The sequence below is a fragment of the Nerophis lumbriciformis genome, linkage group LG28 (assembly GCF_033978685.3).
Source record: "Nerophis lumbriciformis linkage group LG28, RoL_Nlum_v2.1, whole genome shotgun sequence".
Taxonomy (NCBI): domain Eukaryota; kingdom Metazoa; phylum Chordata; class Actinopteri; order Syngnathiformes; family Syngnathidae; genus Nerophis; species Nerophis lumbriciformis.
The window spans coordinates 17,107,261-17,124,373 of record NC_084575.2 but is presented as its reverse complement, the minus strand read 5'-3'; the positions used below and the strand labels follow the sequence as shown (position 1 = coordinate 17,124,373).

Sequence of the window (17,113 nt, the reverse complement as noted above, 5' to 3'; positions counted from 1 at the left end):
CCGAAGATGATCAAGAGAAGAATATCGACCCTAGCTTCACTGGCCGGCTGACATCAACTCCAAAACTGGACAGATCAGCTTTCAGGAAAAGAGCGCGGATGAGGGTATGTCTACAGAATATATGAATTGATGAAAATTGGGCTTTCTGCACTCTCAAAGTGCATGTTGTTGCCAAATGTATTTCATATGCTGTAAACTTAGTTCATAGTTGTTAGTTTCCTTTAATGCCAAACAAACACATACCAATCGTTGGTTAGAAGGCGATCGCCAAATTCGTCCTCGCTTTCTCCCGTGTCGCTGGCTGTCGTGTCGTTTTCGTCGGTTTCGCTTGCATACGGTTCAAACCGATATGGCTCAATAGCTTCAGTTTCTTCTTCAATTTCGTTTTCGCTACCTGCCTCCACACTACAACCATCCGTTTTAATACATTCGTAATCTGTTGAATCGCTTAAGCCACTGAAATCCGAGTCTGAATCCAAGCTAATGTCGCTATAGCTTGCTGTTCTTTCCGCCATGTTTGTTTGTGTTGGCTTCACTATGTGACGTCACAGGAAAATGGACGGGTGTTTATAACGATGGTTAAAATCAGGCACTTTGAAGCTTTTTTTAGGGATATTGCGTGATGGGTAATATTTTGAAAAAAACTTCGAAAAATATAATAAGCCACTGGGAACTGATTTTTAATGGTTTTAACTATTCTGAAATTGTGATAATGTTCCCCTTTAAGGCCACAAAAAGCCGTAGGAATATGTGACATATGTGATTTTGAATATAGTAAAACAAGTTTGTCCTGTTTCTTCTGTTCAGTTAGACATGTACAAAAATTAATTTTGGCAATTTTGTCTAGAAAGTGGTGTTGACAAAAAAATGGGAGAAATGGGTTGACTCCACCTTACCAAGAACACAAATGTACAAACTTAAATAGCATCACGTTAAAAGTCGCTTAACCAAACACTAAAAAAGTGAAATAACAGTAGAAGCTGATTCTAGTGTGAGAAACAACAATGGAGATGATACTGAAAGGCTTTCTGACCTGTGACGGTGTACTTTGAAGCTCTCGGGACTGACGAGACTGTGAGTGGCCACAATCCCTTTGGGGGCGTTTGCTTTGTCGAAAGCACATGGACCCTGTAAACACAAAAAGTTGGATCAGATGACAAGTCGTGTCTGTTTTTGGTCTTTTTTCTCTCCGAGACAACTTATGAAGAAAATTCTTACATTGCAGAGGCTGTTCCTCAACACCTGGAATTGGTCTATCAGCTTTTTGTGCAGGGGACGCATTTCTGGGTGCACCATTCTCTCGTGCACAGCCAGGCCGCTTCCAAGGATGTGTACCTAAAAGAAAACATGTTTCAGCCTGACTTTATCTCGTGTTTTGTACGGCCCACTTTTTGTATAAATTAGTTTTCCAGGAATTTTTTTTTACAAAAATGTCGTATACAGTTTGGTTACAGTTACATTGTGCCTAAGAAACTACCGTATTTTTCGGAGTATAAGTCGTCCCGGCCGAAAATGCATAATAAAGAAGGAAAAAAAAACATATATAAGTCGCACTGGAGTATAAGTCACATTTTTTGGGGAAATTTATTTGATAAAACCCAACTCCAAGAATAGACATTTGAAAGGCAATTTAAAATAAATAAAGAATAGTGAACAACAGGCTGAATAAGTGTATGTTATATGACGCATAAATAACCAACTGAGAACGTGCCTGGTATGTTTACGTAACATATTATGGTAAGAGTCATTCAAATAACTATAACATATAGAACATGCTATACGTTTACCAAACAATCTGTCACTCCTAATCGCTAAATCCCATGAAATCTTATACGTCTAGTCTCTTACGTGAATGAGATAAATAATATTATTTGATATTTTACGGTAATGTGTTAATAATTTCACACATAAGTCGCTCCTGAGTATAAGTCGCACCCCCGGCCAAACTATGAAAAAAACTGCGACTTATAGTCCGAAAAATACGGTAGTTAGTTTGGCCGCATATCATTCCGTGGAATCGAGTGTCCAAACAAAGAATGTCAGGCGTTAATGTCTCAGTCTATAAATAATTTTAAAAATGTAGAATAAATATAATCCACAATGGGGCCAAATAAAGTTGCGAGTGCCTACACAAAAAAATGTTTTTTTAATAGTAGAACAAGAAAAATAATGCAGTTATTCTCTATAGAATGTGTTTTGTGCTTATATTTTTGGGTGTCATGAACGGATTAATTGGCTATACATTATTCGGACCGTCAGACTTTTTGGAACAGATTACAAACAAAACCTTAGGCCAGGGGTCGGCAACCCAAAATGTTGAAAGAGCCATATTGGACCAAAAATACAAAAACAAATTTGTCTGGAGCCTGGAGATGCAATATGTACATATAGCTAGCCTAAATAGCATGTTAGCATCGATTATCTTGCAGTCATGCAGTGACCAAATATGTCTGATTAGCACTCCACACAAGTCAATAACATCAACAAAACTCACCTTTGTGCATTCATGCACAACGTTTAAAGTTTGGTGGACAAAATGAGACAGAAAAAGAAGTGGCATAAAACACGTCCTAGAAAGTCGGAGAACGTTATACATGTAAACATACTACAGTGAGTTCAAGGACCGCCAAAATTAGTAGGACAAAACGGCGCTCGCCAAATACTCGAATCAGTGAAGCATGTTTAATACAAACAGTGTGCTTTATAACAATTAGGGAGGTTTGTGTCATGGTTGTCCTCCTACAGAAACCATTTTAAAATTAAAATTAAACATTTTTTCCTCATCTTTTTCTATTTTTCATACATTTTTGAAAAAGTTCCAGAGAGCCACTAGGGCGGCGCTAAAGAGGCTCTAGAGCCGCAGGTTGCCGACCCCTGCCTTAGGTTTTGCTGTAGAATTAGGCCCAGTCCTAAGACACCTCTTTGTCCTACTTTTTAGCCCATGTTGCGTGTTCCCGTGGGGGTAGTGGTGTCCCAATGACTCTTTGCATTTAGTGGGCATAACAAGGGGTAGGTGGTATGAATGTAGCCCTTCAGAGTGAGGGATTTCGGATGCTGACTCGCTCAGGGAGGGCCAGAGAAAATTCCCCAATTTATGCATAAGTTATATAATATTTTACAAGTTAGTTTGTAAAGTTAGCCAGCTAGCCCCGGTAGCTAAAGTTAGGCTAAAATACTGAGGAAAAGCCTGCGAATGTGAAAACATTAATGTTACATATCTTCAAAAAATTAACAAGAGACAACAGTTGTCGATGGCAGCAGCTTCGTCTCCGTGTAGCTGTTTGTTTATTCATCAACCGAAGCATGATGAATGATTTCAAAAAAAAAAGGATTTCAGCATTGCTGCCAGGGTTGTTATAGTGTGACCATTCACTGCTACTAATAAAGTACCACAGTACTAATGAATTTAAAAAGTTACTTCTGCCTTTGAAAAATACCGGTACTTTTTTTTCATCCACATATACTGCCGAGGCGCATGTAGAGTGTGTCAGCATGCACGTACAAAGTGCATACAAGCAGAAACAGTGTGGAGAGAAAGACTGACAAAAAATTGCAATTCTACTGGTTAATAAAGAGTGTGTGTAAAGTGCAATATGGAGGTATTTGGGCTTCAAAACTACCGATAAAGGTCACGCTTTAAACACAGAAACTTGTGTGGCCTACCACGTTATTTATGTGGCCTGCTACTTCATTTATGCGATCTGACACTTCATTTATGAGGCCTGCCACAACAATTTATGTGGCCTGCCACATCACTTGTGTGGTCTGCCACATCCTTTAAGTGGCCTGCCACATCCTTTAAGTGGCCTGCCATATCATTCATGTGGCCTGCCATATCACTTGTGTGGTCTGCCACATCCTTTTAAGTGGCCTGCCACGTGTGGCCTATCAATTCATTTATGTGGCCTGGCACCTCATTTATGTGGCCTGTCACATCTGTTATGTGGCCTGCGAAAGGCTTGAAAAAATAAAGAACTTTCTGGCTAAAGGTATTTGTTCTTTCAATTTTGACAGAAAAATGCACTGCATGCGATTGCATATGTTTTACACTTTGATATTATCTGATCATGCAACAGGATGTTCAAAGCATTTTTTGTTTTGCTTTCAAAAATAAATACTTAAATATCTGCTCGTCACCTTGATTTAGGATTTCAAAGTAAGTTACCAATCAATCTGTTGGTTAAATATGTAATAATCAAAAAGAGTTACCTAGCAAAATGTGGAAGAGGCTATTGTTATAGGTTTATATTCATATATATTCACTGTTACAATCGTCCCTCTGAAGGCAGCCATAATTGCGATGCAATAAAAACAAGTTTGACACCGCTGCCCTAAATAGTCCACGTTACAAAGTTGTTAACTTCTCACCTGCTCCTGCATCAAATTTTTCAGCTGTGTGATCTTCTCGCTGTCCTCGGAGTGGCTGCTGATGTAATCTTTGTCAAAGAAAGCCTAACAACAAAACATAGATTACTACCAACAAAAGTCTAAAATTGACAATGACAATATTTAACCAAAATCACCAAAAATGATTCCCGGGCGCGGCCACCGCTGCTGCTCACTACTCCCCTCACCTCCCAGGGGGTGAACAAGGGTGATGGGTCAAATGCAGAGAATAATTTTCGCCACACTTAGTGTGTGTGTGACACTTTTTAACTTTATTTTTTCGGGTGATTTGCTATTTCATTTCAGTGGTATGATAGGATTTTTGACACACATGCAATTGTTATTATTTCCATTTTGGCAATGAAATATAATTTTTCTTTTGGAACTACTTTTCTGGCGTTGTGACACAACACTTCAGGACACTATGGAGAGAGCTACTGAAACTGCTGTATCACCTTTGAGTTTGAAAAAGGTAATGCTAAAATGTTGTGGCAATAAGCCACAACAACATAATTCCACATGCTACCAGCTAAAAGTAGGGACACACTGAAGCCTGTCAACTTATCTCCAACGACATCGCTAGGAATACTTGGCAAAATGCTTGTTTGCTCTGAGCATTTTTTACATGATGACTATTCTGAACTGTGCTGAAAGATACAACCATCCCATCAGTTGGCATCACAGCGAGTGTGTGCGAGTAAGTGGTTGTTTTATTATATGTTTGTATTTTGTCAATGAAACATTGGCTCTCACAAAGTCTGCCATGATTAGTGGTAGCAAATATGTCCACTATGGACTGGACTCTCACTATTATGTTAGATCCACTATGGACTGGACTTTCACAATATTATGTCAGACCCACTCGACGTCCATTGCATCCGGTCTCCCCTGGGGGGGGGTTTACCCACATCTGCGGTCCTCTCCAAGGTTTCTCATAGTCATTCTCATCGACTTCCCACTGGGTTGTGGGTTTTTCCTTGCCCTTATGTGGGCGCTGAACCAAGGATGTCGTTGTGGCTTGTGCAGCCCTTTGAGACACTTTTGATTTAGGGCTATACAAATAAACATTGATTGATTGATTGATTGATTGATTGAAATACAGAACGTGCTCTTTATGTTGTTGTTGTTGACAGAAGTAGCGTTATTTTCTATGCGCTTTGTGGAATCGATGTGAAGTAATTGTAATGCTTAAAATTATAATTGTAATGCTTAAAATTATACTGTAAAAAAGTATTACATGTTATCATGAATGGTTACAGCATGTCTATAAAATGTTGTTTTTTTTACAGAGCTTAAAAGTCAGAATAGATTAATCCCCGTTACTTGCATTGTTAGTCGCCTAATGCTAGCAGTTTTTCATTATCCAGAACACACAGAAAAGGTAAAATGTTGGAATAATTATGTGTAAGTTATCACACAACTTGCATGATTAAAGTCAGTTGCAATAGTTATTAGCTATTGTGCTCAAGCTGTACTTTTTCTATCTCTGCTAGGACAAAACTTCTTGTCTGAGGGGTGGCCTCAGTCGCAGATGTTATCTTTGTTTCAGCCCGCTAACAGCCAAGGACTTCAAGGACCTCAACAAAGATAAGACGACAGCACGAAGACGAAGCAGAGACAAGGCAAATCACAAGGCCCCAGCACATTCCGTCACGTATTGTGCGTACTGGAGCTGCTTTGCATGATATGTGTGACCACTCCTTTTAGAGGCGGCCTAAGTGATGTTGACTGGGGAACACCTGAATAAATAGAGGGACGCGGGAGCTGTACCTTAGAGTGTAGGGCGAGACTGTGACTAAGTGTGCAGCTCGCATGCGTTCTCCTCATGAGCTAAATTGAACTCTCTCTCTGCATGATTCCTTGCTTCTTGTCTGTTTAATAGATGTCATCAGTGTTTGAACCTGACATCTTCTTGGTCCTTCGAGCCGGAAACTTTTCAGAAAAAGTACAGCTTGAGCACAATAGCTAATAACTATAGCAACGGACTTTAAGCATACTAAAGTTGTGTGATAACTTAGACATAATTGATTGTAATGTGCATCTAAGATGTAGTTTTTATTACCAAATCTGGAGTTGTTGAAGTCGCCACGTAAAGAAAAGTGTGTTCTTGTCTCCTATAAGGGTTGAGGATTTTGGGCAAACTTTGACACCCACAACGACTGCGCCGACTAACCTCCTGGTATCTGGCAATGCCGCCATTGACAGCGGCGTCGATGACTCCGTTGAGCGTCATGCTGAGGAGGTTGACGTTGTTGTGTAGCTGTTTGTGTTGATACTGACTGACCAAGGTCCGCAGCTCCTGGTTCTTGTTCTCCACCACACAGATGGCATTTTCTAATGGGCTCACCTCCACCTGAAACACACCAAGAAATCACAGCTTGAAGACCAAGTGGGTTTTCTTCTGGGGGTTAAGGAAACCATCCCCTTTGGCTAATTTCTTTATTCTCTTACCAACTCTCTCTTCTCCACTTCAAACCAGCGTGAAATTCCAGGCAAAGGATGAGCAAGGATCAGAGTTGTCCTTTCGATCCAAAGACTCTGGAAGAAAACAAAGTGCCAGACTTTGTCAAAATGTGTCTAAAACCCGTTCAACACACAAAGACGATTAGGACGTTTATGAAAAGACCAAAGTTGGCATGTGATGGCTACTAAACATGATCCTGACAAATTATCCTATGTGGTTTTAAAGTCATTTGTTTCTCTGTAATGGGTTTTTGAAACAATAACCAATCGAGTAGTGAACCGAAGGAGACAGAATCAACAATTGGATTCAAGTGAAGTATGTTTATAGAACCTTTCAATAAAGTTACCAATACGGATGGCTCCTGTTCACATTTGAATCGATACGGTGCCTATATTCCCAGTACCTGGGATTCGATACCGGTAGTCAAAGGTACAAATTTTCGGTACTTTTGAGTATGTATGTGTGTTAATAAATGTTAATTGTTTCATAATAAAATCAAATTTTTTAATGTAACATTTAAAAATAAATAACTGCTGTCCAGTTGTTATCTTCTTTTCTTATTAGATTTTTAAATCTCATTTGCAAGTATGATATAGTAGACTTTGCATGCAGTTGTACGATGGCAAAAGCGTATATACTGTACTACGTGTGTTGCCTAGCTAGGAAGTAGTCTTTGCCATGACGCTGTATGTGCCAGTATAGTTTTGTGTTGTGCCCCATAAAGTGTCTGTACTGTATGTATTGTACTTATTGCACACCGGCTGTTTGATTGTAATGTGCATCTAAGATGTAGTTTTTATTACCAAATCTGGAGTTGTTGAAGTGGCCATGTAAAATCGCTAATGCTAATCCGTAACATGTATATGACAAAATCAGTGTAAATTAGCCTCAAGCTAGCACAATGTGGAAAAACTAAGCCATACTTTAAGTTTGAGTGTTTTCTATCAGGCATACTTGCTTTGTTGGCATGAAAAATAGCAGTTTGGCTGAGTCTGTCATAAGTGCTGCTTATAAGTGCCGCCATAAGTGGGTGATTGTTTCACTGCCAAGTGTTCGAGCCGGTGTTTAGTCTTCAACCGGATGTGACGTCACGTGCAACAATGGTATCGAAATATGGCACTGTTTAATTTTAAGTGAATCGCTACTTGATAGTAGGGTTGTGCCGATACCAATATATTGGTACTGGTACCAAAATGTGTTTCGATACTTTGACACTTTTCAAAAATAAAGGGGACCACAAAAATGTCATTATTGGCTTTATTTTAACAGCAAATCTTATCATACATTAAACATATGTTTCTTATTGCAATCAAAGAAGATATTTGGCATTAAATAAGATAGTGAACATTTTAGATTTAGGTTTAGATTAACCATTTAGATATAATAATTAAAGTCAACAATTAATACAATTTTTAAATGTGATTAAAATTAGTTCAATCTGAGAAAAGCAAATTCAATCTTAGAAATATATCTGCTGGAAAAGTGTGACTGAACTTTTACATTCGGCACACCTTTAGGGTGCGAAGTGAAGTGAAACATGTTTAGCTATTCCTCGTCCTGAAGGGATGATACTTGCAAGAAACTTACTTTATTTGTCGCCATAGTGGCAAGGATAAGCGATTTAGAAGTAGCTAAAACACTACCGACTGCGGATGGACGTTAAGAGCAAGAGCTAATTGCAGAGCGGCGCTTCAGTTTTTATAGCTTCAACTTTAGCGCTAAGATTAAAGCCAAAATGCTTCCAATCTCCCTTTTCTATCTCCACACCGCTTCTGTTTGTAAGTACTCTGTGCGTGTGAGTTGCCTAATATGCGTCTCTGATCGTTTTACCAGCAATGTTACGTCATGTCCAGAAAAAAAAAGTTCTGGTATTTTTCAGAGGCAGTACTGTATTGTTTTTAATTCATTAGTACCCTGGTACTTTATTAGGCCCTGTCTACATTAAGCTGGATAACTCCTTAAACTAATAATTATTTAGCCTAAGCCCCGTATCAGCCACACTAACCCATCGTTTAAGCCTTAAACGAAGGGTTAAAATGATCCAAGGAGTGGAACCTTAAACTTTAAGGTTCCCCTCCTTGGATAATTTTTTACACGGGTAAGTGCGCCGTGTATTTCTTTAATCTCCGGTTCTTAGCTTTGTGTGGACTCATCGATCGTTTACAAACTGAGTTTGGACAGGAAGCGACGTCAGAAAGAACGCACCACAGCCAGCCTTATAACAACCGATTTTGTAACCTGGAGTTAACCACTGAGAAGATAGAGGCGAGTCATCCAGACATGCCCGTGTTTCTCCTTCTTCTACATGTACAGACGCCTGTGGAAATCACACATGAATACCTTAAGAGAAAGTCAGCTGTGATTGTACTAAGCGAAAAACTTTGTCCATTTGTCGAAGGGGAGACAACGAGAATGCGGGCTCCCGTGGACTAGGGAAGACTACGGAAAACAGCGAATGCATTTGGACTGGCAAAGCAGATATCAGTTATTGTCCGCGATGTATGTCGAGCAGTCACTCAACGTCTAGTTTTGTACTCCATAACTATTGTAAAGCCATGAAGTGGTTGCGGCCGTCAAGTACGACCGCCAATTTCAGCCTCCAAGCACAGCCAGGATTGCAAGAATGGACTTATGAAGGTAAAAGAGTGAGCAGTGTTCTGACCAGATATCTAGATCCCTAGATTTATTGTTGTAAAATGTTCTTTATCACATTGTTTACTTCCACATGTCCATTAAAGATGTGATTCATGTATGATGGCTCAGGTGTGATTCACTACAATAGGGCTATCGAACAGTTGCTGATGGTGAGGCAAGCAAGGTTTACATTGAAACACAGGGTAAGGATACACTTCCAGGTCAGAGGTGACAATGACATAATATATATGCGCATTTCCCGCGCATGCATACTAGGTCGCGTTGCGCCGGCAGACGGAGGAAGGAGGGGGTCTTAAACGATGACATTGTGTGTGTGTGGAAAGGGATAAGGTTAGGTGGGATATACACTGTATAACCTTAGCTTAGTGTAGAAGCAGCCAGTTATACCATGCAACTAGAGATGTCCGATAATATCGGACTGCCGATATTATCGGCCGATAAATGCTTTAAAATGTAATATCGGAAATTATCGGTATCGGTTTCAAAAAGTAAAATGTATAACGTTTTAAAACGCCGCTGTATGGAGTGGTACACGGACGCAGGGAGAAGTACAGAGCGCCAATAAACCTTAGAGGCACTGCCTTTGCGCGCCGGCCCAATCACATAATATCTACGGCTTTTCACACACACAAGTGAATGCAAGCATACTTGGTCAATAGCCATACAGGTCACACTGAGGGTGGCCGTATAAACAACTTTAACACTGTTACAAATATGCGCCACACTGTGAACCCACACCAAACAAGAATGACAAACACATTTCGGGAGAACATCCGCACCGTAACACAACATAAACACAACAGGACAAATACCCAGAACCCCTTGCAGCACTAACTCTTCCGGGACGCTACAATATACACCCCCGCTACCCCCTTTCCCCCCCACCTCAACCCCCCACCGCCCCCCTCAACCTCCTCATGCTCTCTCAGGGAGAGCATGTCCCAAATTCCAAGCTGCTGTTTTGAGGCATGTTAAAAAAAATAATGCACTTTGTGACTTCAATAATAAATATGGCAGTGCCATGTTGGCATTTTTTTCCATAACTTGAGTTGATTTATTTTGGAAAACCTTGTTACATTGTTTAATGCATCCAGCGGGGCATCACAACAAAATTAGGCATAATAATGTGTTAATTACACGACTGTATATATCGGTATCGGTTGATATCGGAATCGGTAATTAAGAGTTGGACAATATCGGCAAAAAAGCCATTATCGGACGTCTCTACGTACAACCTTTCCTGGTAGTACTGACAGAATTTGGTCCAGGCTTATAAAAGTACGTAATTCCGTACCCATCCCGTTACTAGATAAGCTACTCGCTCTCGCCTTAAGTTTTCTACTTATTCTTCTGTTTAATGGCGGTTGGAAAAACATTTTTCGGGTGAATGTTCCCCCATATCTTGTGTGTCAGGATTTTACCTTGAACTCGTTATCTCTGTCTTTCGGTCCTTTGTGGAAAGGTCGGTCGTGGCGAAAACGGCGAACATTGTTGACCCGGTAAAAGCTTTTGATCCGGTCAGGGACTCGGTCTAACTGAAGGACACCAACATTTTCCGGAACTGGCGTCACGGCATAAATCTGGAGGTCTGAGCGCCATCGGTCAAAGAATGAACTCAAACTCCACATGCACACGCCAAACATTTTGGCCGCAAAGGTAGGATACACTGAGCATCACACTGCAGAATGGCTTCCTCAGGTTGGTTTGGGTGCTGCATCGCGATGGCCTGTGGGAACTCTCCCAGCATCCTCTGTTGAAAGGCCTCAAGGCGTTCATAGTCATGACCGCGACACACAAACTCTTTGTTCTGGTGGAGGCAAATCCAAAAAAAATTACATTCGCATTTGTGCACATTAAATAAATGTAACTTTAATGGTTAATAATACCACATTTTTATAAAATATTCATACTGTAACTGGTATTTGAAACAAAATTCTACTAACTCTGAGGAAGAAGGGGAACTTCCTGCCGTAGAATCCCACCCTGAAGAATTCAGGTTCCAGACGTTGATGCTCCATTATGTTATCAAAATAGGCTGCCTCCAATTTCTACAAATACACACACCATTTTGCCATGAAAATGTGACACCCTGCTTTCTTATGTCCGGAGTTTCATATCAGACGTTTTTTTTAATAGTCACCCTAATCCAGCTGAGACTCTGGTAGTCGTACAAGGATTCATACTGGAAAGCCAGTTCCCTGCAGAGAGGGACTCCAAACTCCCAACACTACACACACACACACACACAAACACAAAAGCAGCAAATGTAACCACAGGAAAAAACAAAAATATAAACTACGTGTGTCCCAATATAACTTTTTCATTTCCGATACGAAATCGATATTGGATCCTTCAGAGTGTTGGTCGACACCAATACTCATCCGATACAATACCATCACAAATTGCACATACTTTTATCATTTTGTAGTGTGGAATGTTAGAAAAGGCTTGATCAAGTGAAATTAGTTAAACAGAGAACAAGTATGAGTATGAAAAGCACTAACCTATTAATTATTAACCATCTGGAATGGACTTGTGCTTTCTTTAAGTTGAAGTGTAGTGTTGTTGTTTTTTGGCTTAACGTAGTGGACACAACAGTTAATTAGGTTAAGTTTAATTATGCAGTAAGTCGAATGATGCGGACACGTTTGTTACTGGACACTTTCCAAAACGCTTCTGCCTTGGATACGTTGCATCTCTGAGTTATATGCAACTTTAATTTTTTGATACTTGTTTATATTGACAAATGGGCTGTCTTAGACAACAATAACGTTTAAATAAAGACACTTACTGTATTAGATATGTCTAGCCTGTGTGATACTGTGTGCTTAGCTGTTGTGTAGCTGCTTGCGCCTAGTAAACTAAAAACTAAAGACTTGACTAAAATAAAACAAAAGACCAACTATGTGTGCTTATTGGAGGACTTTTAGATATTAAATGCTAACTTTGCACAGGTAAACGTGCTACAGGACTGCTTGTATCAGAGCTTATGTTGGAGATTTTAAATGCAAGATGACATAATCCGATTTTTTGCTGATATCTGATCGTTATCAATATACGATTGGGACACCCCTACTTTAAACACAATAAACAAATTAATCGAATTTGCACAAAAATGACACTTTTATCTTCAAAATGATGGATGGCTGTTACCTTTCCTTTGTTGAAATAATGGATAACCTTGCGGCCGAGCGCCTCCTTGCGATGCCACTCGGACTGAGCAGGATAATGCAGGAAGTCTTTTATTGGACGCTCATCCCAGTGCAGTAACTCCCAGTACAACAAGAGTGTGAAAGCTGCCTCTGCAGGGCGACATCCCAGACACGCACGATCAATCATAAAAACAGACACTGTAGTGCGGTCTGGTGAGCCACAGGTTAGAATAATGATAACATTAAAAAAGTAAGTTTCATCTGACATCACATGGACAAAGATAAGACCTTCTGGAGGAAAGTTCTGTGGTCAGATGAAACAAAAATTTAGCTGTTTGGCCACATTACCCAGCAATATGTTTGGAGGAGAAAAGGTGAGGCCTTTAATCCCAGGAACACCATCCCTAACGTCAAGCATGGTGGTGGTAGTATTATGCTCTGGACCTGTTTTTCCTCCAATGGAACTGGTGTTTTACAGAGAGTAAATGGGACAATGAAAAAGGAGGATTACCTCCAAATTCTTTAAAATCATCAGCCCGGAGGTTGGGTTTTGGGCGCAGTTGGACAATGACCCCAAACACACGTCGAAAGTGGTAAAGGAATGTCTAAATCAGGCTAGAATTAAGGTTTTAGAATGGCCTTCCCAAAGTCCTGACTTAAACGTGTGGACAATGCGGGACGGCGTGGTGCAGTGGAAGAGTGGCCGTGTGCGACCCGAGGGTCCCTGGTTCAATCCCCACCTAGTACCAACCTCGTCATGTCCGTTGTGTCCTGAGCAAGACACTTCACCCTTGCTCCTGATGGGTGCTGGTTAGCGCCTTGCATGGCAGCTCCCTCCATCAGTGTGTGAATGTGTGTGTGAATGGGTAAATGTGGAAGTAGTGTCAAAGCGCTTTGAGTACCTTGAAGGTAGAAAGCGCTATACAAGTACAACCCAATGCTGAAGAAACAAGTCCATGTCAGAAAATCAACACATTTACTGTAGCTGAACTGCACCAATTTTGTCAAGAGGAGTGGTCAAAAATTAACCCAGAAGCTTGCCAGAAGCTTGTGGATGGATACCAAAAGCGCCTTATTGCAGTGAAACTTGCTAAGGGACATGTAACCAAATTTTAACATTGCTGTATGTATACTTTTGACCCAGCAGATTTGCTCACATTTTCAGTAGTAAAGAACCAAACTTCATGAATGTTTTTTGGTACCAACAAGTATGTGCTCCAATCACTCTATCACAAAAAAATAAGAGTTGTAGAAGTTATTGGAAACTCAAGACAGCCATGACATTATGTTCTTTACAAGTGTATGTAAACTTTTGACCATGATTGTATGTGTGTGCGTGTGTGTGCGTACCAGTATAGTTGTCTGCTTGCAGATGCAAGTCACAGAGTTTGTGAATGTAACGGATGTACATCTCCTCCTTGTTGATCTCAGATTTGTAAAAGTTCTGTACAGCAACGTTAGAGTTAGAGAAAATTCAGGTAGTATTTTTTTTTTTATAAGACATCAATCTCACCAAGATATTGACAGTGCAGCCAATCTTTTTGTTCTCTGTCTCGTCTCCTTTCATGCAATCCCTGAATATAAGATGGAAACATATTACCAATATCACATTTCTGACCTTCTCAGCCAGTGGTGGTTTTATATTTTGGTCTTGTTGTTTCATATTTGTATGGGTCACATAGGCAATTGCTTAAAGCCACATTCTCTAGGGGACGCTGCAAGGATGATGGGGTAAAAAAAGGCCCACCGAAAGGGGTTCTTGCACAGGGCGCCATATAAGCTAAAAACACCTTTGCTCTTAGTTCCTGTACATCATAATATGTTAACAACAAATGAATCATTAAATATTTGTGCGTGTGTGTGTGCGTTTGTGTGTGTGTGTCTTCATTACCTGTAGTCCAGAAGTCGTTCCATCAGTCGAGTAACTGATGTAACAAAGGAGATGCCGGTCTCTCTCCACGTTTCATGTTCGATCTTCTCCAACAGACTTTAAGCAAAGACAACAACAAATCTACTTTGATGAACATCATTTGATCAAATGTACACACTAATTTACCCGTATTCAAAATACATCTTAAATAAAACTGATGAATATTTAAGAGGGTGCGATCTCACTCTCACTTGTGTTGGAAGCAACATACTAAATTAATTGATGGAGTTAGTGTAGTCATACCTGGGGTATGGCCCAAACAGCTGAGTTCTAATCCCGTAGCACAAAGCAAACGCACAACAGCAGTGTTAGTGCACATTAAAAATGTTGATGTCGGTTACTGGAAACACAATAAAGTATTCAAATCGGACAAGACTTTGTGTTTGTTTTACAGCAAACTGAAGAGTTCTCTGTAGTTCTCGTCGCCTTTGCCTTCTGAAACCAAACTGTCCAGCTTGTCGATCAGTTCAGCCTCCACCTACACAACAATAACACAACAACGCTGGTCGGTGCACAACCATTGTGTTTGTTGCTAATCAAGCTGTTGTGGAAACAAATAATGTTGCTAAAGAAGTCTCTGAACATGTGTATTGCTTCTCGGGAATATGTGTCCTGTTAATAAGGATGTTTTTTAACATGTGTCTTGTTGTTCAGTAACCTGTGTCTCGTTTCTAAGGAAGTCTCTGAACATTTGTTTTGTTGCTAAGAAAGAGTCTGAATGTGCCCCGTTTCTAAGGAAGTGTCAGAACATGTCTTCTTGCGAAAGAACATTTGTTTTCTTGCTAAGGAGCATGTGTCTTTAAACATGTGTCTTGTTGCTAAGGAAGTGTCTGAACTTGTGTCTTGTCGCAAAGGAACATGTGTCTTGTTGCTAAGGAAATGTCTAAACGTGTCTTGTTGCAAAGGAAGCATCTAAAGATGGGTCTTGTTGCTAAGAAAGTGTCTGAACATGTGTCTTGATGCTAAATAAGTATCTGAACATGTGTCTTGTTGCTAAGGAAGTGTCTGAACATGTGTCTTGTTGCTAAGGAAGTGTCTGAACATGTGTCTTGTTGCTATGGAAGTGTATAAATATGTGTCTTTTTGATAAGGAAGTGTCTAAAGATGTGTCTTGTTGATAAGGAAGTGTCTGAACATGTGTCTAGTTGCTACGGAATTGAATAATTATGTGTCTTTTTGATGAGGAAGTGTCTAAAGATGTGTCTTGTTGATAAGGAAGTGTCTAAAGATGTGTCTTGTTGCTAAGGAAGTGTCTGAACATCTGTCTTGTTGCTAAGGAAATGTCTAAACTTGTCTTGCTGCTAAGAAAGTGTATGAACATATGTCTTGTTGCTAAGGAAGTGTCTAAACATGTGTCTTGTTGGTAAGGAAGTGTCTAAACATGTGTCTTGTTGGTAAGGAAATTTCTAAACTTGTCTTGTTGCTAAGGAAGCGTCTAAAGATGTGTCTTGTTGCTAAGGAAGTGTCTAAGTGGGTCCTATTGATAAGGAAGTGTCTAAACAGGTGTCTTGTTGCTAAATAAATGTTTAAAGATGTGTCTAGTTGCTAAAGAAGTGTTTGAACATGTGTCTTGTTGCTAAGGAAGTGTCTAAAGATGTGTCTTGTTGATAAGGAACTGTCTAAAGATGTGTCTTGTTGATAAGGAAGTGTCTAAAGATGTGTCTTCTTGATAAAGAAGTATCTAAAGACGTGTCTTGTTGCTAAGGAAATGTCTAAACGTGTCTTGTTGCTAAGGAAGTATCTAAACGTGTATTGTTGCCAAGGAAGTGTCTGAACATGTGTCTTGTAGGTAAGGAAATGTCTAAACTTGTCTTGTTGCTAAAGAAGTGTCTAAACATGTGTCTTGTTGCTAAGGAAGTGTCTAAACATGTGTCTTGTTGCTAAGGAAGTGTCTAAATATGTGTCTTGTTGATAAAGAAGTGTTTGAACATGCGTCTTGTTGCTAAGGAAGTGTCTGAACATCCGTCTTGTTGCTAAGGAAATCTTTAAAAGTGTCTTGTTGCTAAGGAAGCGTCTAAAGATGTGTCTTGTTGCTAAGGAAGTGTCTGAACATCCGTCTTGTTGCTAAGGAAATGTTTAAATGTGTCTTGTTGCTAAGGAATCGTCTAAAGATGTATCTTGTTGATAAGGAAGTGTCTGAACATCCGTCTTGTTGCTAAGGAAATGTTTAAACGTGTCTTGTTGCTAAGGAAGCGTCTAAAGATGGGTCTTGTTGCTAAGGAAATGTCTAAACATGTATTTTTGCTGAGGATGTGTCTAAATATGTCTTGTTGCTAAGGAAGTGTCTAAAGATGTGTCTTGTTGCTAAGGACGTGTCTAAAGATGTGTCTTGTTGCTAGGGAAGTGTCTAAACATGTGTCTTGTTGCTAAGGAAGTGTCTGAACATCTGTCCTGTTGCTAAGGAAATGTTTAAACGTGTCTTGTTGCTAAGGAAGCGTCTAAAGATGGGTCTTGTTGCTAAGGAAGTGTCTGAGCATGTGTTTTGTTCCTAAGGAAGTGTCTAAAGATGTCTTTTTGCTAAGGAAG

The 17,113-nt window shown here is 39.9% G+C and overlaps 1 protein-coding gene across 6 annotated transcripts in view; it reads right to left on the bottom strand.

The window, feature by feature from the left end:
• The window catches only part of LOC133570942 (dedicator of cytokinesis protein 3-like), a 100,455-nt gene that overhangs the window by 15,987 nt on the left and 67,355 nt on the right, over positions 1 to 17,113 (bottom strand). For 4 of the 6 annotated variants that reach the window (XM_061923790.2, XM_061923792.2, XM_061923793.2 and 1 more), the window contains 15 exons: positions 14,980 to 15,065; positions 14,831 to 14,857; positions 14,549 to 14,644; positions 14,171 to 14,231; positions 14,008 to 14,101; positions 12,659 to 12,807; positions 11,646 to 11,732; positions 11,449 to 11,553; positions 11,171 to 11,312; positions 10,927 to 11,093; positions 6,838 to 6,924; positions 6,560 to 6,739; positions 4,369 to 4,452; positions 1,219 to 1,335; positions 1,034 to 1,128 (listed from right to left, as the gene is read on the bottom strand). In XM_061923790.2, the coding sequence (XP_061779774.2) occupies positions 1,034 to 1,128; positions 1,219 to 1,335; positions 4,369 to 4,452; positions 6,560 to 6,739; positions 6,838 to 6,924; positions 10,927 to 11,093; positions 11,171 to 11,312; positions 11,449 to 11,553; positions 11,646 to 11,732; positions 12,659 to 12,807; positions 14,008 to 14,101; positions 14,171 to 14,231; positions 14,549 to 14,644; positions 14,831 to 14,857; positions 14,980 to 15,065 (1,577 nt within the window). The remainder of the gene's footprint in view (positions 1 to 1,033; positions 1,129 to 1,218; positions 1,336 to 4,368; positions 4,453 to 6,559; positions 6,740 to 6,837; positions 6,925 to 10,926; positions 11,094 to 11,170; positions 11,313 to 11,448; positions 11,554 to 11,645; positions 11,733 to 12,658; positions 12,808 to 14,007; positions 14,102 to 14,170; positions 14,232 to 14,548; positions 14,645 to 14,830; positions 14,858 to 14,979; positions 15,066 to 17,113) is intronic. The other 2 variants (XM_061923791.2, XM_061923794.2) reach the window with 1 other exon arrangement.